Source organism: Ascaphus truei, chromosome 20, assembly GCF_040206685.1.
Source record: "Ascaphus truei isolate aAscTru1 chromosome 20, aAscTru1.hap1, whole genome shotgun sequence".
Lineage (NCBI taxonomy): Eukaryota > Metazoa > Chordata > Amphibia > Anura > Ascaphidae > Ascaphus > Ascaphus truei.
This window is the reverse complement of record NC_134502.1, coordinates 12,115,082-12,140,554: the sequence shown is the minus strand read 5'-3', so window position 1 is coordinate 12,140,554 and position 25,473 is coordinate 12,115,082. Positions and strand designations below refer to the sequence as shown.

General features: G+C 44.2%; 1 protein-coding gene across 1 annotated transcript; it reads left to right on the top strand.

The window, feature by feature from the left end:
• The first annotated feature begins 19,194 nt into the window (after positions 1–19,194).
• LOC142470904 (olfactory receptor 11L1-like) lies at positions 19,195–20,133 on the top strand. Its single transcript, XM_075577713.1, has one exon. The coding sequence runs from the start codon at positions 19,195–19,197 to the stop codon at positions 20,131–20,133; it is 939 nt and encodes a 312-aa protein (XP_075433828.1).
• Positions 20,134–25,473: the final 5,340 nt, after the last annotated feature.

Here is a 25,473-nt window from a genome sequence, read left to right as displayed (position 1 = left end):
TCACGTGATTCCGCGTTGACATGGCAACGCGTTGCCATTTGACCCCTCGGTGTCATTTGATGCCGCATTGTCATGGCGACGCATTGCCGAAGAGGCAGCCCAGACCAGGTAAGGGAGATTTACAGAGGCCTTAATTTAAATGCCTTGGGGAAGAGTGTGGGGCCCCTGTAACCACTGCGCCCCACTTTGCGCACCCCTGTTCCAATGAGTCGCTAGGTAAAGCTTCGTCTCTCAGAATTTTATTAAACCATCTGACCAGATATAGTTTCAATGTGCTTTCAAACTTTTTTTAAAGTAGAAATTAGAAAACCCATCCAGGCCCGGGGCCTTGGAGTTTTTAAGAGACTTAATAGTGGCCGAGACTTCCTCCGTTGTTATTGGGGCTCCTAGATGGCTGGCCCCTAACTCATCTAATTTAGGTAACTTTGTTGTTTTTATATAGTTGTCTATTTTCGTTTCTAGTTCTGCGTTAATTTGGTCGGGTTTCACCAGATTAAATAAGTTGCTATAGTATGTCACAAATATTTCACTGATTTTAACAGGGTTATATGTCAGCTCGTCCTGGCCCATCTTTATACTGTACTGTATATATTAAGGCTGGCCGTGTTGTTACAGAGTTTGGCTGTCTGCTTTGTTACCTTTCGCATAGAAAATCTGGTTTGTCCGGCGCATTGCTTTTTCAGTGTCCTCTATCAGTATATTTTTGAGTTCTGTTCTATCTTTATCTATCTTTACTCTGATTTCATCTGTTGGGTTTTGTTGAAAACTTTCCTCGTTTTCTCTGATCTATTTATTCTCTTGTTTTTTCTCTCTTTTTCTATGGGAGGTTGATCCTAATTATTTTACCTCAAGTGTGGCTTTGTGCGCGGCCCATAGTGTATTATCTCCTACCTGCCCATTATCGTTTAGTGAGAAAAAGTCTTGTATAGCAGCCCCTATTACATTTTTAGACTCAGGTATCCTAAGCAGGAGGTCATTCATACGCCTTCTTGCTCCTCTGGTGTAAATCTCTTAAGTGTTAATAGTACTGGAGCATGATCCGACCAGGTAATATTATCCATCTCTGCTTTTACTATACGGACGATCAGTTCTCTAAATATAAAAATAGAATCTATACGTGTATATTGTTTGTGTGGGGACGAGTAGACCGAAGACCCTTTTGTTATGGGATTCATCAGTCTCCATGTGTCTACCAGTTCACACATCCTTATACTGTGTTTGAGGGCTCTTGAGTTTTTCAGATTTGAATGGTGTTCTCTGCCCGAGGTTCTCGCCCTATCTTTATTGCTATCTATGACCGTGTTTAAATCACCTCCAATTATTATGTAGACTCTCCTATGTTGGTTGACCACATCAAATACTTAATTGAAAAAAAGCTTCCTGATTCTCGTTGGGAGTGTATAAACATTTCTGCCGTTCCTAGCTTGCCTGATATAATTAGCATTCTTCCTACGTTGTCTCTTTTTATTTTTACTATAGCAAAAGAAACACTGGTTTTAATCAGGATAGCTACTCCTGCTTTCTTGTTTATCGCTGGGGAGTGATAGATTTGATGGAAGTTATTGTCCTTTAGTCTTTTTATATCATCAAGTACAATAAAGAGAGAATGTAACCTAGTCTGGGCACTCATACATCACCTGGATGATTTATGAGTAAATTAAAACAATAACTTTAATAATATCCAATTAAAATATAGGTGATTAAAATGATGATTAAACAAAGTTGCGATCCTGTTGTATAGACACTGTTGGTGTGTCCAGGATTCAAAGTAGAAACGATAGATCAATACAGAATCTATCACCTGTTCGGCTGTAGAACATAACCCACAGTTTGGCAGTGTGGAATTAAATATCCACTGTTCTTGAGTAAGAACAAGACCAAAGGGTTCCTAAATCTTGCTGATAGTGTTCATGTGTGTGACCAATACCTAATCAATATGAAGTCTAGACCCTCACTATAGTGTAAGTGAAGACAGAATCACCCGGCGCTCTTGTGAAAGTGCTGTGATAATAAAAGTATATATAGATATTGAATAGATTAAGTGAGTATATTAACACAATAAAGTGACAAATAAAAATATAAAAAGTGATGAATATGAATGCAAAAATGATGTGATACTATTGACTGGTGCCTCTTCAGCTTCAACCCACGTTGAACCCTCCCATTGTATTCTTAAAGATGCTGGTAAATTGAAAAAGATGCGGGGAGCTCAGGAACCATGAAACATAAAAAACAAAGAGGAAATATATAGTGCAACACTGTTTTATAATGGTAACTGGATGGGTGAATATAACACCTAATGGGTGTTCACTCCCCCATTTCCCGTTATAAAACCAGCGTTTGTGCCCCTCTAGTGATGAAGTGCTTGGTAGTAGTCTGAATCCTCTGATCAATTCCGAGGTTCAAGTGGACATGAAAATGACAAGGTCCACACAAAGGGAAACTGACTTTATTGCTTCCCGAGATACAGGCCCCGGTATTGGGTGCCACTATCTCCTATGCATGGCAATGTCCTGATCACGTGACGCAAGACATTTCCATGCATAGGAGATACCGGCACCTCATACCGGGGCTTGAATCTCGGGAAGCAAGAGGTGCCCGGACGTAAAACCAATGCGGTTCAGCTCTGGAGACCCCCTGCTACATTACTGTAATGTTTAAAATTAAATATCTAGTAAGCAACAATACACAACACACCCCGTGCCCCCACATACTGTAAAACCAATATTTATTTTTATAAACACAGGATTAATATCCAAGGCCAGCGGGGGTCCCTGGGGGATCCTGACGGGTGTCCAGAGGCCCCACAGTGCACCCCGGGGGTACCCACGAGTGTCTGGCGGCCTCTGGGTGGTCCCCGCTAGGCTCTGTGGCCTCCGGGAGGTCCCTGCGGGCCCCAATGGGGTCCATGGGTGGTCCCGCTGGTGTCTGTGGGTCATCTCCATGGGTGTCTGGGGGCTACTGCTTTTATATATGGAATGTATTGTTTGGTTTGTGGTGTGAATTCTTTAATTGATTGCCTAGTGGTGTGATTTATTTAATTGATTGGCTAGTGATTTTATTTCTTTAATTGATTGGTTGGCTAGTGGTTTTATTATGTAATTAATTGATTGCCTATTGCTTTTAATTTTACAGTTTGGGGGTTTAGGTGCTTGTTGTATACTGTAGGTTTTATTATTGTGTATTTTGGATAGTTGGGCTTTTGTATTAGTAGTTGTATTAGTAGCTTATCATGCCATATTATATGGGTCTGATGTACTATTATAACAATCAATGGGTACAGGGTGGGTATAGTGGGTCCGGGATGGGTGGTTAGGCCTCCCGGGTGGGTTGGGGGGCAGGGTGGGTTAACCCCTTAATTACTGTAGCGGTTATTCACCGCTAAGGTGATTAAGGGGCTAGGGACCATTAGATTGTATTTTTCTATCAATGGAGGACATGGCCCTGCAGTAAGCTGACGAGGACACCCTTCATATTGTCAGGGGTAAGTAGAATTGTTTTATTTACTTTATTTATTCTGCATTTATAATGTTGTGTTTAATAATGGGCAAATAATCTATTATCCATATCTGGATAATAGTTATTTTGCCCATTACTGTACCGTATGTGTTTGGTGGGGTGGTGTGGGGATTGTATTGATGTAGTATGAAAAGAAGGAGCAAGCACAGCAAGGTGATACAGACTGGAGGCGGGTAAAAATGCAAAAAACTTTAATTAGGCATAACACCTAAGAAAAATACTACTAGCACAATCCTCTAATGCGTTTCGTGCCTTAGAGGATTGTGCTAGTAGTATTTTTCTTAGGTGTTATGCCTAAATAAAGTTTTTTGCCTTTTTACCCGCCTCCAGTCTGTATCACCTTGCTGTGCATACTCTTCCTGGTTCACTGTGGGAAGCGACGCACGCTGCTGGAAACAGATTTGCTTATCTACATTTGACTTCAATCAAGATCAGTGAGTACTTCTATTTATTGTTTGTTTGGAGCCAGTGCTTTACACAGGACTATTTGCCGTTAAGAGGTGTGCTAGGAGGAGGGTAAGGGATTGCTTTATCACTGGGGGAGTGCCTTATACCAGCATCTTACTATACCCCTGTTCCCCCCTCCTCCATCCTCTACATACACTGCTACCTATTTGGATCAGCATTATTGTGAATAGGCTACCATCAAGCTACTATTTGGATCATTGTCTATTTCATCTGTTGATTTCATTACATCATCCACATCTATATACCACATGGAGGAGTTTTGGTAGCACCCAGACGGGATTTATCCCCATTACCCTTTGTATTGATGTAGGCCATGTTTATTTTTTTAAATACAGGCATGGTACCGCAGGCCTGCGGGGACCCCCGGACACCACCCGAGGACCACTGGACGCTCACAGGGCCCACCCAAGGACCCCCAGACACCCACGGGTACCACCCGAGGACTCCCGGATGCCCACGGGTACACCCTGAGGACCATGGGGGACACTTGTGGGACAAACCAGGGGCCCCACAGCTGTGGGGGCCATGGGGACCCATGGGGACCACCTGAGGGCCCCCAGACACACGTGGGGACGACCTGGGGACCTATGGATATCTGCAGGGACCACCTGTGGACCCCATTTGGGCCCGCAGGGACACGTAGGGACCACCTGGAGACCCCAGACACCCTTGGGTACCACCGGGGTACACTGTGGGGCCTGCGGACACCTGTCGGGACCACCCAGGGACCCCCGCCGGCCTGGGGTATTAATCCTGTGTTTCTAAAAAAGAAATATTGGTTTTACAGTATGTGGGGGCACGGGGTGGGTTGTGTATTGAACAGAACACTGGAACACACGTTGCTCCCGAATCCGGTGCTCAGAGTAACATTCCGCACAAGTCTCTTTGTGGATCGGAGAGAAAAGCCTCAACCTCTGTAATCTACATATAAGACTCTGGTTGAGTCACATTACACACGGCTTGTTGGAGATAAACAGGCGGGTGTCTGATCGTTAGTGCAATCGGTCCACTTGGTCCTCCCGGTCAGTAGCTTTGCGTGTCCTCCTTCAAGGCGCATGCGTCGACTGGCACGATCTTTCTGGCACAATAATGTTGAACTGCAGGGTAATGTGGAGACCACCACGCTGTACTGTATCACCGCTGGTGGACTCGGTAGGCTCCGTGATCCAAGCTACTCCGCATGTACCCAGTAAGAGGGGACTCCTGGTGTCTCTCCGTTGTCCGTCTGACGTCAGTGCTTGCCGGAATTTAGTGAATGAGTATGTATAGGCAATCTCCTATATCGGTGTGCTCCCAGGTAATCAGCATGATAAGTGAACAACCCCAACGGGAAATCCCATAAGGGAAAGGACCGGGGCACAACTTCTCAAAAAGAAAAAATGGGATATAACAATCAAAAGGGTTTATTTATAAAAACATGGACAAAAAAGTACTGATATACACTCTAACGCGTTTCACACGCAGGGTGCTTTATGAAACAGTGACAGGTATCTACTAAGTGTATCCTCTTATAGAACCTTCCTAGTGCACAATTAAGGTTTCATCCAATCAAATGAATAAGGAAGATTGGTATCAGATGGTTATATGCAAATGACAGGGAGTGTGCTAGTAGGAAACACCTAGTAAAAAAAAACTTGGTAAACAGCAAGGAGAGAGAGCAGTTGGAACACATCTCTATCTTTTGTATACTGTTGAACACATCTCAATCGTTAAAAACAAATAGATATACAGTCTGCAGAAAGCAGACTACCATGGTTAATGTATAAATAACTCTATATAAATATATCAAAAAAACATATGACGTTTAGACCAAAGTTAAACAACCTAACCAGTACTAAACATAATATAAATATAACATGAAGCATAATGTTGGAACTTAAAAATCTCTCACTAATAATGCATAATCAATATATACTATCAATGCTACTTTAAGAATAACCATATATGATATTATTTCATCAATAAATCTTAGCTAAACAATTTGATGTATAAAGCTTAACAGTTTGACATTTATAACATCTTGGTCAAATGATTTGGATGGTATAACATATCTGAACAATATATATAAATGAGAATGCATGAATAAATAACATGAACTTTCAAAACACAGCACATCAGATAGGTAGTGGTCTTCAATTGAGAAAATGTTTCAACTCCCAATCTATGTTGATGCCTTTGGGATGTAATGTATCTAAGATGAAGATCCAATACATCTCTCTACGATTGAGACGATTGAGTCTGTCACCATCTCTGGTGAGCAATGGAATGTGTTCTAGACCTGAAAACGAAAGTTAACAAAACCACCTTTGTCACAGTTTGTAAAATGTCGCGAGACTGGATGAAGTGTATCATGATTCTTTATTCTTTATTCATTACAGTAATGTAGCAGGGGGTCTCTGGAGCTGAACCGCATTGGTTTCAGGTCCGGAGGTCCCCTGCTTCCTGAAGTACGGGCCCCGGTATGGGGTGCCGGTATCTCCTATGCATGGAAATGTCTCGCGTCACGTGATTGGGACACTTCCATGCATAGGAGATACTGGCACCCCATACCGGGGCCTGTACCTCGGGAAGCAGGTGGTCCCCGGACCTGAAATCAATGCGGTTCAGTTCCGGAGACCCCCTGCTACATTACTGTAACGTTTAAAATTAAATAAACCCCCCACAATCGCCTGTGAGAGGCGCGCAGTTAGAGTGACTGATTCAGCCTCTTGCTGCGCATCTATTACAGAGAGGCAGACCCCCGCTGTGTTAATCCGATGGGCCATTATAGTCTGCAGCGGCAAAACTTTTGAATATATCGCAGCCTAAACGTGGCACAATGCAAAATGTAAATATTTGGATAACGGCCGCTGCATCTGTACGTGAGAAAACAGCAGATAGATATTAACCAAACATATAAAACAGTGAGATACATTTCAACATTATTAACTATATAGAGCCTGTGGGGTTGTAACTCTTGTTATAACATTGTATCCCCATTTTTACACTTTTTTTTTTTAAGGCTCTTAATTTTTCTTTTTGTTATATCTCCGCGCCCTCTCCTCTATTATAGAGAGGGTGGCATGGAGTTACTGTGGGTACTTCTCAGTATAGACTAGACTAGCCCCCTTTTACTCTTAACATCTCCAACTTCAAAGTATAAGTAATCAGGGTTTGAGCTTTCTAAGTCCTCCTTGGGGCTGCCTGGACCCCGCCTTGGTTACAGAGGGAATCTCCCTAGGTCCCCAATCCCATTGGAACCTCAAGGCCCAGGACGGTGATAAATGCCGGGCCTTCCTCCGGGCTTCTCAGTGAGGCTTTTTTTCCATTGTACGATGCTTGTAAGCTAAAAGGGAAGCCCCATCTATATCTAATGTCTTTCCTTCATAGGTAGCTCGTTATTTCCCTGAGTTCACTTCTTTTAGATAACGTTATTGGTGCTAGGTCCGAAAAAAATCTGTATAAAGAAGGTGCTGAGTCAATAGTGAGGTTATAAGATTCCAAAGGTTGGGGGGCAGATGTAGTGTTATTCTTTTTACAATGACTGTAGGCTTCTTTCCCTACATGTTTAAAGCTGTATCCTATATAATTCGTTTTAAACTGTGGAACAGTTTAGGAATGTATTATAACTCAGTGGTATTCTTTATAAATTTGTATGTGACTTTCCTTATCCTACATGTGTGTAATTAAGAGCCTTCTCATATAATTTTTTTTGTAACAATTTTTTTATTGGTCACAGTCATAGGTAATTTTACATACAGTAGTGTCGTGTGCCCACAACATTTCAGCTCATTACTTTCCGCGAAGGACCAATAACAGTTTTCCGTTTTCAGTAGGAAAAAAAAAAAAGTAAGGGGAAGAGGAGGGGGAGGGACGGGAGGAGACAAACATGGGAGGGGGGAGGGGTATGTGGGCTTGCCCAGAGGTGTCCCCGTGCAGCTCCCTAATTGTTTGGGTTGGCTGCTAGACCTAGGTGCTTTGAATTTTTGGGGGTTTATCTCTCGATCCAAGGGTCCCATGTGTTCTAGAACTGGGGCATTTTCTTTTGGAGCATGGCCGTAAGCTTTTCCATAGTCATGACCTCATTAACCCTTCTCACTACTGTGGTTCTCGAGGTAGCCTTAATCTGTTTCCAGGCTGCCGCTATAGAGCATCTGGCCGCTGTCAGCATGGCCCTGATCAGCTGGGACATTGGTGGAGGGAGGTCGTCAATGGGTTTGCTCAACACCATGGTCAGAGGGTTCAGGGGGAGGGGGATTCCAGTAATCTCATAGATAAGTGTCTGGATCTTGGTCCAGAACTTCTGGATCTCCGGACATGACCACCAAATTGAGGTTTTAGGGGCTTGCTCCTAAATATCCTCCCAGTCTTCCAGGTCTATTGGGAGACCTAGTTCGTCCGACCATTTTTGCATATAGCGGTGTTTCGGGGGGTCTGATGTCGGTTCCGTGCTTTTGTATATCTGTGACATCAGGCCTCTCTGGTATATGTCTTTGAGACATAGGGTTTCAAACCGGGTCATTGGGGGAAATTTGGAGGTTGGAGACAGTGAGTGTAGGAAGTGCCTAAGTTGTAGATATTTAAATAGATGAAGGTCTTGGGTCTGGAATTTGTTCTTTAATGCCTGAAAAGTTAGGATCTCTCCCTTCTGCAGTAGATCGGCAACCATCTTAATATTGTGACCCTGGAATTGGTCAAATTGTCTTGTGGAACAACCTGGCGGGAAGTTGGGGTTCCCAAAGAGTGGGGGGAGCTGGGAGGGAGAAGCTAGCAGACCATACTTCCCTTTGCTTTTGAGCCATGCGTCCCACGTGCATCTCATTGCTCCGAGGCCGAACCTCTGTGGCCCACTCCCTCTCCCTCCTGTGGTCCAGAGTGCCACTTGGATGGAGTGAGGCTGTGCGTAATGTGACTCTATTGCGAGCCAACAGGCCGAAGCTGGGTCGCAATTCCAAACTACAGCCTGCTTCAGTTGTGCTGCGAGGTAATATCTGACTAAGTCGGGGACCCACATGCCTCCTCTTGCTCTTGAGGAGAGCATCACTGACCTTGGGACCCTAGGTCTCTTATCTAAGGGTAAAAGGGGACGATAGACAGCACTCTGATAGTGTTAAATTTATGCAATTGCAGGGTGCACGGAACAAAAGGGGACCCTTATTCCCCTGTATAGTACTAACAAATCTAGGTATGTACCAGCACTCACTGTCTAATAGCTAAATGATGAAAACAGTTGTAATGCAGAATAAACATTTAATAATAAAACGAACCAGAAATAAATCAAATGTGTTTGCAGAAACCAGTATCACAAATGGGCATGTCACAAAGTGAGGGGTGGGGGAGGGGGGGGGGAAGGAAAGGGGGAAAAAACATGAAACACAAGGAATATACACAAAAACGGAGAACGGAAAGTATGCTAGGGGGGCGATGTTTTGAGGGACTACCTCTTCATCTGGCCCATTCCCCATGGTCCAAAAGGTCCCAGAGGTACTTCCCTAAGCCTCCCTTCCCCTATAACTGGTCAAATCAGACACCCCTGAAAATAGATAGCAAACATACAGTGTAGGCTAAATACAGCTAAACAGCTAGTAGCAGGGCAGCAAGAATCCACTAAAGTCAATGCCAGTAGTTCAAGTACTACAAGAAACTGTGGGCAATGGTACAGTAAAGGCTGAACACAGCTTGCAAGAAAGCAGCTTGCAAAGAAGCACCAGGAGTCCACAACAGTCAATGAAAGGTTAATGGGAATAGCAAATGAAGACAGTAATCAAACCCTCTGTGGCTCTGCTCCGTGTTCGTGTGGAGTGCTCAGGAGGGAGATAGCAGTCTCAGCTGTTATATGTAGTAGCTCTGGCCGCCGCTCTGCAGTGTCCTGTGAATTACGTCACGCGATGGAACTTCTCCTCTTGCAGGCTAGTATCTGCCAACATGGCATTTCCTAACTGCGCGTGCGTCAGCTGTTATCCCCCTCTGATCGTGAGGGGACATCACTGCGCATGTGCAAGTAATCTCGATCTGCCTCTGACTCCAGTAAACAGCGTAGTCTCACAGTAATGCAGGAGAAAGTGAAGACAGCACTCCTGGTGGTCAGTACAGCAGCTCCACCTTGTGGTGCTTGATGCTCTCGCAGTCACTTGTAGGGAAAACATAAAAGGGATGTAGAGCACAATAAGATTAGTACTGATTCAATACTTGGACTTAATATATGACCCTGTCTAAATGAAAGATACCAGATAGCCCCCTTCACTAAAAGACCCAGTGAAATAGATAAAATCAATGCAATATAAAAATCGGAATAAACCTTAATAGATAAACCATAGGAGAAAAGACTGAATAAGTCACTGAAAGATAAGAGATCAGAGACTTACCCACAGTTTAGGGACTGGACAGAGGTAGGTAGAAATTACCAAGGTGTCAGGATGGATCACTCACAAGCCAAAATCCAGACGCCACCGAACCCATACTCCATGATCTATAGAGCAATTAGACCCGTAGTGTGCTGTCGGTCCAGGTCTGGTGGGGAGGATGTCATGCGGAACCTGAGCGGGTAAGTCGGAGGGACACTAAAGGCACTACACGGTGGGTGTAAAGATCCATACCGATCAGAAATAACAACTAAGGTCCATTTCTTTATTAATGCCTCTTGGGCTTACCGTATCTAAGCGCCTTATCCATTGCGTTTCTCTCTGTAATAGCATCCTCTATAGGTCCCCTCCGCGCCGCTTTCTCCCCACACTATCAATCACCTGGTACCTCAGCTGGCTAGCATTATGCCCTGCTTGTGTGAAGTGATGGGCAACTGGTGCGTCAGATCACCCCTGCGGATGGCTGCTTTGTGTTGTCGAATCCTATCCTTCACCTGTTGCGTCGTCTCACCCACATAACCAAGTCCACACGGGCATTTAATGAGATATATTACGTTTTTAGACATACATGTGTAGAAATCCTTAATCTGGTACATCTGTCCAGTATGGGGATGATGAAAAGTGAGACCCTCTTGCATACTATTGCATTGACTACAGTTCAAACATCTATAGCAGCCCAACTTAGGGGAGCCCAGAAAAGTCTGTCGCCTCTCAGTACCCCCAATGTCCGCTCTCACAAGTCTATCTCTGATGTGTCTACCCCTTTTATAGGAAAACAGGGGTTTGAATGGGAAGACTGAAGATAGGAAAGAATCATTCTGTAATAAAGGCCAATGCCTAAGTATGATGTTTTAATTCTACCTGATTGAGTGTTGAAGGTAGTCACAAAAGGTATTGAAAATTGCTTCCCTGGGCGGTCACCCTGTGGTGTACCCTTTAAAAGGTTCTCCCTAGAGATGGTCTCTGTCATGTCACATTATGTCTTCAATAATGATCTAGGGTACCCTCTTTTCCTAAATGTATCCTGCATCATGTCTAGGGTATCCTTAATACCATCAGGGGTACTGATGATTCTTTTAGTCCTTAGAAACTGACTGTATGATAGACCCCGTGTCGTGCCAGGGGGGTGAAAGCTGCTATAATGCAGTATATTGTTTCTGTCCGTAGGTTTGGTGAACATATTGGATTCCAGACTATTGTTCACTACCGAGATGGTCGTATCCAAAAAGTTAACAGAGATGTCACTAAACTGACATGTGAACCCGATAGTGTCTCTTGCCTTGTTGATGTCAGAGATAAATGACAACAGTGATCCCACATCCCCTAGCCATATCAGGAACATATCGTCGATGTAGCGCACCCACATATGCCCATGGTTGATGAACCTTGGATGAGGATAAATAAATTCATCCTCAAATCTTGCCATAAAGATGTTAGCATATGTGGGTGCGACATTCGACCCCATGGCCGTCCCTTGCACCTGGATGTAGAAGATGTCCTCAAAGAGAAAATAATTCTCCTTGAGGATAATCCCTAGAAGATCTAATATCAGCATGTGTTCCCTTGGCGTATATAAGCCTCCAGAGGCCAACGTCTCCTTTACAGCTGTGATCCCTGCATCATGTGGAATAGAAGTGTACAGGCTATTGACGTCAAGGGTAGATAGTAAAACACTAGTAGTGAATGGTGGGATTAAAGCTATCTTGTTAAAAAAATGTGATGTATCTTGAATAAAAGACCTGGCGCTATCCACAAACTGATGCGCAGTTAGGAAATGCCACGTTGGCAGATGCTAGCCTGCAAGAGGAGAAGTTCCATCACGTGACGTCATTCACAGGACACTGCAGAGCGGTGGCCAGAGCTATTACATATAACAGCTGAGACTGCTATCTCCCTCCTGAGCACTCCACACGAACACAAGGAGCAGAGCCACAGAGGGTTTGATTACTGTCTTCATTTGCTATTCCCATTAACCTTTCATTGACTGTTGTGGACTCCTGGTGCTTCTTTGCAAGCTGCTTTCTTACAAGCTGTGTTCAGCCTTTACTGTACCATTGCCCACAGTTTCTTGTGGTACTTGAACTACTGGCATTGACTTTAGTGGATTCTTGATGCCCTGCTATTAGCTGTTTAGCTGTATTTAGCCTACACTGTATGTTTGCTATCTATTTTCAGGCGTGTCTGATTTGACCAGTTATAGGGGAAGGGAGGCTTAGGGAAGTACCTCTGGGACCTTTTGGACCAGGGGGAATGGGCCAGATGAAGAGGTAGTCCCTCAAAACGTCGCCCCCCCCTAGCATACTTTCCGTTCTCCGTTTTTTGTGTATATTCCTTGTGTTTCATGTTTTTTCCCCTTTTCCTTTCCCCCCTCCCCCACCCCTCACTTTGTGACATGCCCATTTGTGATACTGGTTTCTGCAAACACATTTGATTTTTTTCTGGTTTGTTTTATTATTAAATGTTTATTCTGCATTACAACTGTTTTCATCATTTAGCTATTAGACAGTGAGTGCTGGTACTTACGTAGATTTGCTAAGTCTCTTATCGTTCCAAATGAATTGGAGTATTAGTGACTGGATGTTCTTTAGAGCTGGGCGTGGCACTACGATGGGGAGGGTTTGGAAGTAATATAGTAACCGTGGGAGGACGTTCATTTTTACGGACACTATTCTTCCGAACCAAGAAATTTGGTGTTTTTTCCATGTTTCCAAGTCTTTTTTAATCTGGTCAAATAGGGGGGGTAATTGTGTTGATAAAGGGAGTTATATGAGTTTGAGATTTTAGCCCCCAGATATTTTATATAGGTGGAGCTCCACTTGTATTTGTAGTGGGCTTGGATAAGTTTCCACGTCTGGGGTGGGAGGGAGATATTTAGGGCTTCCGATTTGTCTATGTTGACCTTATAGTCAGAGACCTGCCCAAATTGATTCAGATGCCTTTGAAGGCTAGGGAGGGAAGAAAGGGGGTCATCGAGGGTCAGAATCACATCGTCCGCGAATAGGGAAATTTTATACTCTCGGTCCGCAATTTGGATCCCCTTGATACTTTTTTCGGCTCTAATTTTGGCCGCTAAAGGTTCAATGGTTAGGGCAAATAACAAGGGGGAAAGCGGGCAGCCCTGTCTGGTCCCATTCCTGATTTTTATTGGATCCGAGAAGCCGCCTGATAGTTTGACATACGCTGCTGGGTTTTGATAGAAGGCTCTCACTCCCTCTAGGAAAGGGCCACTGAAGCCGAACCTCAGCATTGTTTGGTCTAAAAAAGACCATTTAATTCTGTCGAACGCTTTTTCAGCGTCGAGGCTCAGAATCATTGCTTTGGATCCGGTGAGATGCACGTGGTCTATTATGTCCACAATTTTGCGGGTGTTGTCTGAGGCCTCTCTTCCTGACACAAAACCTACTTGATCTATGCGTATGAGTCTAAAGAGAATTGGATTTAGCCTGTTTGCCAAGATCTTACTGTAGATTTTGAGATCGGTATTTAACAGCGAGATGGGCCTATAGTTACCACAGAGGAGCGGGTCTCTACCCTCCTTGTGGATTATAGCCAGATTTGCCGCTGTAATCGTAGCGGGGATTGCTTCCCCTTGGAGGAAGGAATTGTACATATCTAATAGGTGTGGGGAGAGGATTGGCATGAACATTTTATAGTAAGAGTTCGAGAAACCGTCTGGGCCTGGGGTTTTGGCTAATTTGAGTGATTTAATGGCTTCAGATAGTTCCTCTTGGGAGACCTTTTTATTTAACTTCTCTACCTCTTCCTGGGATAGGGTGGGCAGGTTGCATTGCTCTAGATATTGTGAGATAGTATTAAGGCTAACCGGGTCCTGGGTTGGGGGGTGAAGGTTGTAAAGGTCCAAGTAAAAGTCTGCAAATTCCTGTGCTATCTCTTTTTCTATGTATGTGGTCTGTCCGTTTCATGTCTGTATGCGGGCTATCTGAGATTTGACTCTCGTGCCCTGAGTTTTGAGGCTAGAAGCCTGTCAGCTTTATTGCCTTTATCGAAGAATTTTTGCTTCGACCACCTTAGTGCCTTCTCTACTTCCTCGAGTTGGGTCTGTTTGAGGGCAGATCTAGCTAGATTTAGTTGTTTAAGCATTTTTTTAGATGCCGTAGTTTTATGCTGCTGTTCTAGCTTGGTGATCCTGTCTAAGATCTCTTTTTGGAGCTTTAGTTTAATTTTCTTTTTGTGTGATGCGATTGAAATCAGGTCTCCTCTGATGGAGGCTTTATGGGCCTCCCAGAGCATGGCTGGGGCTGAGCCTGATCCTGCGTTAATTTGAAAGAACATTGGTAGCTTTTGGCAGAGTACCATTTCTGTGTCAGGGCAGTTTAACATGGAATCATTTAATTTCCATTTGTATTGGGTGTTTTTCACAAAGGGTATGGATAGTGTTAGTTCAATTGGTGCATGGTCGGGCAAGGTGATTGGGCCTATGTTTGACTGGGAGGATGCCTGGAGGATGTTGCTAGTACCTAGAAAATAATCGATCCTCGAGTAGGACTGATGAGGGGTGGAGAAGAAGGTATAGTCTCTCTGATCCTGGTGCTGAGCCCTCCATATATCCACTAGTGAGTATTCCTCAATGATGTCACTAAATTTCTTAGCTTTCTTTTGGGATTGGATGGTATATGGAGTGGGAGAGGATGGGAGGAGGGTTGGGGCGGGGTTCGATTTGTCTAGTGCGTGAGAGGCCACCATGTTAAAGTCACCTCCGATAATCAGAGATGAGAAAGATTGCTGTTCTCGGGATTGGAGGAGGGTTCTTAGGAAAGGGATTTGGTTGTCATTGGGGGCGTAGACGTTTACAAGTGTGATTGGGGTGCCAGACAGGGTGCCCTGTAGTATCAGGAACCGACCATTGGGGTCTGGGAGTGACTTGGATAGTACAAAAGGGACACCATTCCATATAAGGATGGCTACTCCTCTTTTTTTGCTTGGCGAGGATGCAAAATATGCCTGGGGGAATACATTTTTGAATGTGTTGGGTGGGGTTGGGGAATTGAAGTGAGTCTCTTGAATGAGGACAATGTCTCCCTTTGATTTCTTTAGGTCCTGAAGGACTAGCTTCCTCTTTGTTACTGAATTGAGTCCTTTGATGTTTAATGAAATTAATTTAATGGAAGACATTGTCCCATGGGGGGTATTCCCAGAGCTCCAGACTCTGATGCTCTTGGATTTCCCATGACAAGAGCTCGTTCTTCAGGCATAGGACGAAGGTCCCTAGTCGGTGTGGATGGGAAGGGATAGGGCATCTCTGGGCATCGGATTGGAGGGGGGAAGGGTGGACACATAGGGGAAGAAAAGAACATAAGCCCCTTTGTCAGGCCCAACAAGAATAACCTTCCTCACGACAGTGAGAAAGGTGGCGTGGTCAAACACCCCTGGAGATCCTTCCAGGACACCAAGCCTGGAATGGGAAAGAGAACCAGGTACATGGTCCGGCACCCTCCATGTCTTTGAACATACCGTGTTTAATGGAGACCTAGTAAAATGAGGGGAAAGCTGCGTGCAAACATATAAAGCATTTCTTTCTACAGTTGTTGTTTTTTAGGCATAGCCTAATTAGGTTATTACTCTAAACATTTCAGTGTCTTTCTAATCCCACAATTGTTGTATACATCCTGAAAATGCCTTCTATGGAACCTTGATTGGGGAGGGGGAGGGTGGGAGGGTGGGAGGGGGGAGAAGGGGGGGGAAAAGGGGGGAAAGGAGGGGAAGGGGGGGAGAGGGGGGGACAGGAGGGGAAAGGGGGGGGGGGGGAAGAGGGGGAAAAGGGGGGAGAGGGAGGGGGTAGGGGAGGGATCTATACCACAACATTTTAACATAGATGTAAGCATTTTCATACATGACGTTGATAAGTTCTCTGTGCGTCCTGTCACGAGATATTTGTCCTGGGCTTTGCCTCCCTTTGGCAGGTAGGTGGGGGGGGGCCTGGGGGGTGGGGGAGGGGAAGGTAATGTGTGGGGGGGGGGGTGGGGGGAGGCTAATGGTTTGCTCGCAATTTCAGGGGTATATAATTCTTCTTTTGGTTTGTATGGGAGCTGGCGTGGCGATGGGGACCCCGGTGTGGGCCTCTCTGGGAGGGGGGGATGGGGAGGGGCACATGGGATTGGATAGGGGGGGAAGAGGGCTGGGGGACAGTAGCGGTGGCAGAGGGACGGGGGGGGGTAGGCGTAGATTGGTGGCATATCGGGGTCAGGGGGAAAAAGATGTATCCAACCTGATTGTTGCTGAACCCCCTTGGGTTAGAGATATAGTCTGCATAGTCCTCTTTAGCAGCCAGGGTTTTCTCTCGGGGGGGCTGTACCACGATCGCCGGGGTCGGAGGCCACAGGTTGGGGTCGTCACCCTCCGACTCCGGCTCCCCCGGCTCTGATAAGTGGTGGGAGGAAAGGGGGGGGGGTCAGGAGAGGAAGGTAGGGGAGGGGGGATTTGGGAGGGGGGTGGGTAGAGGGGGGGCAGGGTTGGGGGGGAGGGAGGTGGGGGAAGGGGCAGTGGGGGGAAAGAGGGGAGGAAAGGGTTGTGGTGGGGGGGAATGAGGGTTAGTGGAGGGGGGTCTTGGCTGAGTTCCAGACGCCAGTGCGCTGGGGGATCTGTCGCTGATTGTCTTGGTGTTTCTCCGCTGGTGATGCGGTGCTGTGGCGCCAGTTGCCGAGGTTAGAGGTAGCAGGAACATCAGGCAGGTGGGTGGACTTGGCCTCTCTTTCTTGGGGGGGTTCCTCTGGCAGCCTTCCTCCCTCCAGTCCTCGTTGGTCCTCTGCAGATCTGTCGCGGCAGTTTGGGCTGTAGACAGGTTTCGGTGGGGAGCTGGCGCTTCCGGCCCATAGCGGGAGATGAGGATAGTTGGCTCTAGTGTTGCTTCTGGCTCGCCAGCCGTTCCGAAGCACGGAATGTCTCAGAGGAGGTAGGTTTGTTGGCTGCTCTGGGGGGAGGTTGTTGGGTTTGTGGAGAGGGTATTCCGAGAGCCTTAAGGAAGTCCTGGATATCCTCTGGGTCCACAATGGTTAGAAAGCGTCCATTTCTGGGGACCACCAGTTTGAAGCGGATGCCTTGAGCCCTCAGTATAGTAGTTAAGGGTTTCATGTCTTTGCGTTTGTTGATTGTGAAGGCGGACAGGTCAGCAAAAATCTGCAGGGTGTCTTCTCCTATTTGGATGTCACCTACCCCTCTGCTTGCCACCATGATTCACCCCTTTGCAGTATAAGTATGCATTTTGACTATGATGTCTCTGCGGTGGTTGGGGTCTGGGGATTTGGGACTCAGGGCACGATGGGCGCGGTCCATCAGTAGCTCATGCTCCTGCAGATCCGAGACAAGCTTCAGGAAAATCTTGTTCAGGTAAGCTTGTATGGCGTCCGGCAGGATTGATTCTGGCACATTTCTGATGCGGATGTTTTGTCTCCTCTGACTATTTTCCTGGTCGTCAAGGGCGTCCCTTAGCTCGTTCACAAGGTTACCAAGCCTGTTCACCTCGTCTTCTGTTGTCAATTGAGTGTAGCAGACATCCTCTACCTTTGCTTATAGTGTGTCAGCGCGTGCGGTGAGGCCATCTACGTCAGATCTGAGGCCTTCTATGGCTGAAGCCAAATCTTCTTGGAACCCCCTTCTGATTTTATTAAATAGGGCCTCAAAGAAATCTTTGTGCAGTCCGTGTTCAGGCAGTTCAAATTGGATCTGCTCCGCACTTGTCCCGGCGTGGTCGGGGTCCACGACGCCATCTTGGATCTCTGCGGCCGGCTCCATCTGGCGGTGCGCGGGTGCAAAGAACCTAGTGACCGTGTTTTGGGTCCGCTTGTTCTTTGGCAGCATTGCGGCTGCTTCGGGGAAGGTGTGGGGACTGGTGCAGCTGAGTAGTTGTTTATTTATTTAGCTCTGTGCAATGTTGCTGGGAGGATAGAGGGTTGTGGCACTCTGAGGCTCAGGCAGCAGGGCCAGATTCTTGGCAATTGGGACAGGCAGCCTTATACCCCTTTAAGGGGAGATGGTGCCTCAGAGGAGTGCTCCTTTAAGATGGCCACTTCCTCCTCTGCAGCCATGTGGAGGGACCCGCAGTTCCTTCAGTGAGAGGGTACTCTCCCAGTGCTCTCCCCTGCCGCGATCGCCTGTTGGGGTATGTTGCTTGTTTTATTTAAGTAATTCTGTCTCGGGGGGGGGGGGGCAAGCGGGGACCGCAGTGGAGTGATGCTGCACAGGCTTCCTCATGGGGCCACGGGAGGCTGCCGCAGACGCGCTTCAGGCACAGCTCGCGGAGGGGGGGGGGGTTTCCCCGAACACCACAGTCCGACCGGAGTCCGCGGGACACCCGGAGCTTAGCTCCACCGCCTCTCCTACCTCCCGCTCCGCTCCTCCAGACGGCTCCTCCAATTTTGCGTGTGAGGCAGGGGGAGACTTCCACCGGGGGTCGGGGCTCACAGGAGGCCTCCCAGAGCGCCGGCAATCCCTCTCCAAAACGCAGGGAAAGGTCACGCTTATGCCCAGCTAGTCTTTGGGGTTCAGGGCTGTAAGGTTTGGGGGGGGGGATTTGTTTATTTAGATGCTTAAATGTTGGTTATTCGTTGGAGGGGCCCTGGAGCAAGTCTCTCAGGCAGCCATTCCTCTTGACGTCACAGGAAGTCCCTTCTCATATAATTTTAACCTTACTATTTAATAGTAATTTTCAAATATTTACTTTAAAAATATCGAAAAAATAATAATTATTGGATCTTGAAGAGTACAATATACACCTCTACCTCATTTCTCTAGTTACCTTCCTATGAAACTTCTGTGTTCCACAGAACAGTTTGAAGAGCACTAAATTGTGAAACTGGTGTTTAAAATGTCAGATAAATGATTGTATCTGTTGTTATTCCATCTGCAGGAGATGCACACGAAGAACCAGACAATGGTCAAGGAGTTCCTGCTCCTGGGATTTCAGAATCTTCACACCTTCAAGATCTTGGTCTTCGTACTTCTCATTATTATTTATGTTGCAACAGTAGTTGCAAATCTTCTGATTATTGCACTAATATCAACTAGTCACCAGCTCCAATCCCCCATGTACTTCTTTCTCAGCCACCTTTCTCTCTCTGATGTGTTAATCTGCACCAACATTGCCCCTTTCACTCTACAAGTCATATTAGCAGATGGAAGCCCCATATCTGCTTCAGGCTGTATCACCCAGTTGCATTTCTTTTCCTCCTCTGCAATTATAGAGTGCTGTCTCCTTACAGTGATGTCCTATGATAGGTACTTAGCCATTTGTGACCCTTTGCACTATACCTCCATTATGAATCACAGACTTCCTTATTACCTGGTTATTTGGTCTTGGATGACAGGTTTTGTTACATCTCTGATCAATACTGTTTTTATACTTCAATTGCAGTTCTGTGGCCCCAATGTCATTGACCATTTCTTCTGTGATCTTGCACCTCTCCTTGAGCTATCATGCTCTGACATATCACTTGTAGAAATGTTGATATCCATAGAAGCCATTTTAATAGGAGTATTACCTTTTATATTTGTCATTGTATCATATAGCTGTATCTTCATCACCATTCTCAGGATACCCTCCACCACTGGGAGACAGAAAGCCTTCTCTACTTGCAGTGTCCATCTAGCTGTTGTGTTCACATATTATGGGACACTGATTGTTATTTATGTGGCTCCATCCAGAGGAAAATCATTGAATTTGAATAAGGTCCTATCTCTACTAAATACTATGATGACTCCACTGTTTAACCCCATTATATATAGCCTGAGGAACAAGGAGATCAGGACAGCCATACGTAAACTGATCTTAATAAGACATTTTTTTAAATAAATAAAAATAATATGTGAGATAAATTGGTATAGAGGCTTTCACATCACATATATTAGTGTCAACCATAATGAAAAAAGAGGAACTGAGAGCACAGCAAAAAAAAGTGTGGAACTGGAGGCCAATGGAAAAATAACAAAACATGCCTAATTAAAAAGAGAAACCTCTAACGCGTTTCTCGCCAAGGGCGCTTTATCAAATAGGTTTCTCTTTTTATTTAGGCATGTTTCAATAAAGTTTTTGTTATTTTTCCATTGGCCTCCATTTCCACACTTTTTTGCTGTGCTCTCAGTTCCTCTTTTTTCATTATCCTGCTTACCTACCTGTGGATGCACGCTGTTGTATACCGGATGTCTTCGACTCACCAGCGGTTGATTCTGTGAGTTCCCCAATCATTGAACTGTTTGCTGCTTTATTGTCCATCACTAGGGGATTTGGTCTGGCATTTCGGGGGTCTGCTGGTTCCCGTCGTGGGACCTCATGATCGCCGTGGTCAGCTTTTCCCCAAACTATGTGATTGCCTATGGGCATTTATTATTACAGCTCCAGCTCCACGCTTAAAGCTCTGGACTCCGGTATAGACAGGGGCAATATGGATGCCTCCCCGTGATGCACGCGTGTCTACCGGGCTAGTAGCGCCGAACACTGAGGTTTATTCCTCTCACTGCTATTAGTGCCAACCATACTGTTCCAGGACCTCTAGTAACCCATATTTATTGAAGAGATTAAGTATGGTGATCCTCTAAATGATTATCAACACTGAAGTAGTCAGTGAAAATGTTTAATGAAAAAAACAGCAAAAAAAGAAAAAAGTGCGCTGAGTTGCAGTGCCAGTGTATGGTGTGTGTGCCTAGGGCCCTTGTAGTGGAGGGGGGGGGGGGTGGGAGAGGGTGAGTGCTTTGATGTGTAGAGCAATTAACCCTAAACCCTAAAGTGGTGAATATATCATATGTGCATATCAATTTATACACTAGAAAATGTGTCAAGGTATTTGATTGGTACAAATGATTGCCAAAGTATAATTCCCTGAATTCAATAAAGGCACTTTCCCCACATGCGTGTATTCCTTGGGGACAATCTCAACCAGGGACAATGTTGAAGATACAATTAAAAATTAAAAACATAATAAACCAAGTTCTCGTGTTCAAGTGAATGCGTTGTCCTCGACTTTACCCTCTTGCTCACCCATTCAAGAGAAGTTATGCACATTTAAGGATTTTTGCATGGTTAGGGATATGGAGGACCTCTAGGATGAACAAGGAGTCTCCCCTAGGGCACTCCCTGTACCTACCTTAGTGACTTGAATTCCGGACAAGAGGCAAATCAATTTTCTAGCCAATACAGTACATGTGAAGGGTCATTTTTTGACAATGTTCGAAAATTTGGTCATTAGAGACTTGCATCTCTTAGCACAAAGGTTCTCTCTCACATTTTGACTGTGACAATCTTGAAATAACTGCTTTGAAGTCATTACAAGATAATCTTTCATTTGTCATCAAACGTGCTGACAAGGGGGATGCCGTGGTGGTCAAGAGTATGGTTGACTACTTCAAAGAAGTTTTACGTCAACTTGAGGATTCATGTTACCATTGGACCCCACAAATGAGTTCATGATGATCGTGCAAGATCTTGTTGACCTTGGTATTGTCACGGAAGTTCTTTCCAGGGAAGAGGTCCAGTTCTTTGTCAACCCCCACCCTGTCATTCCCATCTTCCACCATCTCCCAAAGATCTGTTAGACGTTGGTCGAACCCCCTGGTCGGCCAATAGTCTCCAGTATTGGATCTTTGGGAGATGGATAATCAAGGTATGTAAACTGTTATCTATAGCCTATTGTCAGGAGGCTTCCTCATTCATCTTGGATTTAGGCGATCTATTAAGTCAACTCAAAGAAGTCAAATGGGATAACTAGTATGTCTGGGTTACTCTTGACGTAACATCCCTTTATTTGATGATAAGACATAACCTGGGGTTGGTGACTGTCCGCCACTTTGTTGAGGGTCCTGATAGTTTAATCTTTCACACCACTTTTATTTTGAATGCAATCTCTTTCTTACTCACTTCTTTTCGTTTAATCACAAATTTTATTTATAAACAGAAAAAAAGGATGCGTTAAAACACACAATAAATGATCTAAACTACATAAACAATTGTGGGGTTGGTGCAGCAGGAAAAGAGAGCTGTTCCCAGTTCCAAAAATGAAGTGTCCAAAGAACTCAGCACACCTCAAATAAAGAAGAAAAGAAAGAATAGTGAAGCAAGTTCACAAAATTCAAAACAAATGACCAGTTGTAAAATATGCACTTACATGAAAGTGCCTGGACCCAGACACTGAAAGGTTTCTTTACTCCTCCTCTCCTGCAGCATTGAACAGAAAAACAGAGCCTCTTCATAAAATCTCCAGCTTTATAAGGGTAAACTCACACAAAGCAGAGTATACACATAATGTACACAAAACAAGAGCCAGCCACTGAAGACTTTCTTTCCCCTCTGGTGACCAAAACTCTCCTCGCCGTTCCAGCCGGCATCTGACGTCACTTCTGTTTTGGGCGTTGCAGCAAAACTGGTCCCCCGTAGCCCTACGCGTTTCATAGGTTGTTCCTGATTTCTCCATTGGCATTAATTAATTCTAACACATTCAATAAAAGTAACTCGAAGAAACAAGGTTACGGTCCCATTGTTTATAATTTATAGATATTGGATAATTCTTTGCATGGACCCAAACTTACGCAAGTTTGTAGAACCTGGTCCCAGTTTCATTTTTAGATGGGCTAAAACAATTGCTTCTTATATTTCACCCAGTGAAATCTCTACCCTTGTGAAAAAGACCTTGCCATTTCTGACCAAAGCTTCTTGTAAGTAGGGTTTCCGTTTTAACACCATTGAAGATCAGCTGTTTTTTGTCACCCTCATGGTTCATTTTATATGATAGATATTATCATGTTTTAATAAATACTGTTCTAGTTTATCACTAGGTGTCTTTTTATGTTATATTGGTTTGTTAGTAGTATAGATTGCCATTACCCAGCAGGTATATGCTATGATTTGTCCCTTTGTCTTGTTTCTCGTTTCGTGGTTTGCAAGATCATCTGTGCAGTCTTTTTGAGGATCACAGGACTTTCCATTTGGACATTGATTGATGATCAGGATAACACAGTCGGTGTATGTTTTCGTTTGGCGCCAGGTTTATTTATATTCATTCATATGGCCAAGTTCATACGATGATATTGGCCATATGCATTTAAGAAATCCTGTATGAATTCAAATACAGTGGATATCTACTTTGGGATTTATAAAGGAATCTGGTAGGGACATGCATATGTTTTTAATAAATTTTTCTTTCTTTCGTATGTTATTATACATATTTTATGTTCATTGTCCGTTATGGGGCTGGTTAAAGTTTTCTGCTTTGTATTTTTCAGTCAGCTGACATTCATAGCCAATGGGGATAATGTTGCGTAAGCGTGACTCTATCCTGAGTCGCGGTCTGATAATGTAATTCCCCGTGACGAATGGTGCAAAAGGGTATGTATTTAAAATGTATGCTTTAGAATGGTACCTTACACCTTGATAAAGTGCTTGCGCATAAAATGCATAGGTGTACTCCCATCTTTTATCCTTTGTGAGCTACAGAATAAATTGATCTTTATTTGGAATTGCCCTGGATACTTCATTTTTCTTCAGTGTTGGCTGTGCTCCGCTTCTACTCACCGTCTTCTGATAAGACTATACCCTGTACACACACACACGAGAAAAGGTTTGTAACCCTTAGGATTTATATATACTTCAAATCTAAAATGTTATTCGATCTAACCGAAGTTCTGATAATAGATACAAATACTTGAAAGAAAGAAATAAAGTCCTCCATAGCGTTGGATCTCCAGATTAGTGCACAAAATTATGTGAACATGTAAAGAAATGACAAAATGTCTCAGTTTAAATTCTTACAAGTATATATTCTTGTAAACCACCATAAAGTGAAATAATACATTAAACAGTTTAAGTGACCAATTACTCCTTAATCACACACTCAGAGGAGATGATTTAGTGGTGAACAATGTAATCAGGACTGTGATATTTCCAGATGGAATGGTCTATATAGTGCAGAGTGATACCTTAATAGCACCAGTAGTCATGCATGTTGATAAAAACTCTGGAATACTTAACTCTCCCTTCTAGGAGTATACTTGAGAGTAGTTCAAGCAACCATTCATGTAAAGAAAAAGAACATTCACAAGATTATAATAATTAATAATATTTAATAATAATTAAACATTAAAAAAGAAATATAAGGAATGTAACAAAAATTGCAAAAGGGCAATCAAATTAGCAAAAATGGATAATGAAAAAAGGATTGTAATAGAAAGTAAGGTCAACCGTAAAAAGTTCTTTAAGTAACTTAATAAAATAAAATGAGAAAAGAAAATATAGGACCCTTTCAGTGTGAGATGGGTAGGCAGATTATTGGAGATAAGGAAAAAGCAGAGGTATTAAACAAATTCTTTGCCTCTGTGTTTACCAGGGAAGAATCAAGTTCAATAGTAGTGCCGCAGGAGGAAGCCACAACCTCCATATTAATGAACAATTGGTTAACTGAGGAAGAAGTTCATAAGCAACTTGAAAAAATTAAAGTAAATAAGGCACCTGTCCCTGATGGCATACATCCAAGAGTTCTCAAGGAGTTAAGCTCAGTAATAGCCAAACCATTACATTTAATATTCAAGGACTCCATTTCCACAGGCTCAGTACCACAAGATTGGCGTAAAGCAGATGTGGTGCCTATATATAAAAAGGGAGCTAGATCACAAACGGGGAATTACAGACCTGTAAGCCTGACTTCAATAGTGGGGAAACTACTTGAAGGTTTAATACAGGATAATATTCAGGAATACCTAATGGAAAACAAAATTATTAGTAATAGTCAGCATGGATATATGAAGGATAGATCATGCCAAACTAACCTTATTTGTTTCTTTGAGGAGGTAAGTAGGAATTTAGACCAGGGTAATGCAGTTGATGTGGTCTACTTAGATTTTGCAAAGGCTTTTGATATGGTTTCACGCAAGAGGTTGGTGTACAAAATAAAGAAAATTGGACTCAGTACTAATATATGCATCTGGATTGAAAACTGGTTAAAGAACAGACAACAGAGGGTTGTCATAAATGGAACTTTTTCAGGTTGGGCTAAAGTCGTGAGTGGAGTACCTCAGGGATCAGTACTGGGACCCCTGCTTTTTAACTTGTTTATTAATGACCTTGAGGTTGGCATCGATAGCAAAGTCTCCATCTTTGCTGATGATTCTAAATTATGTAAGGTAATAACATCAGAGCAGGATGTAATTT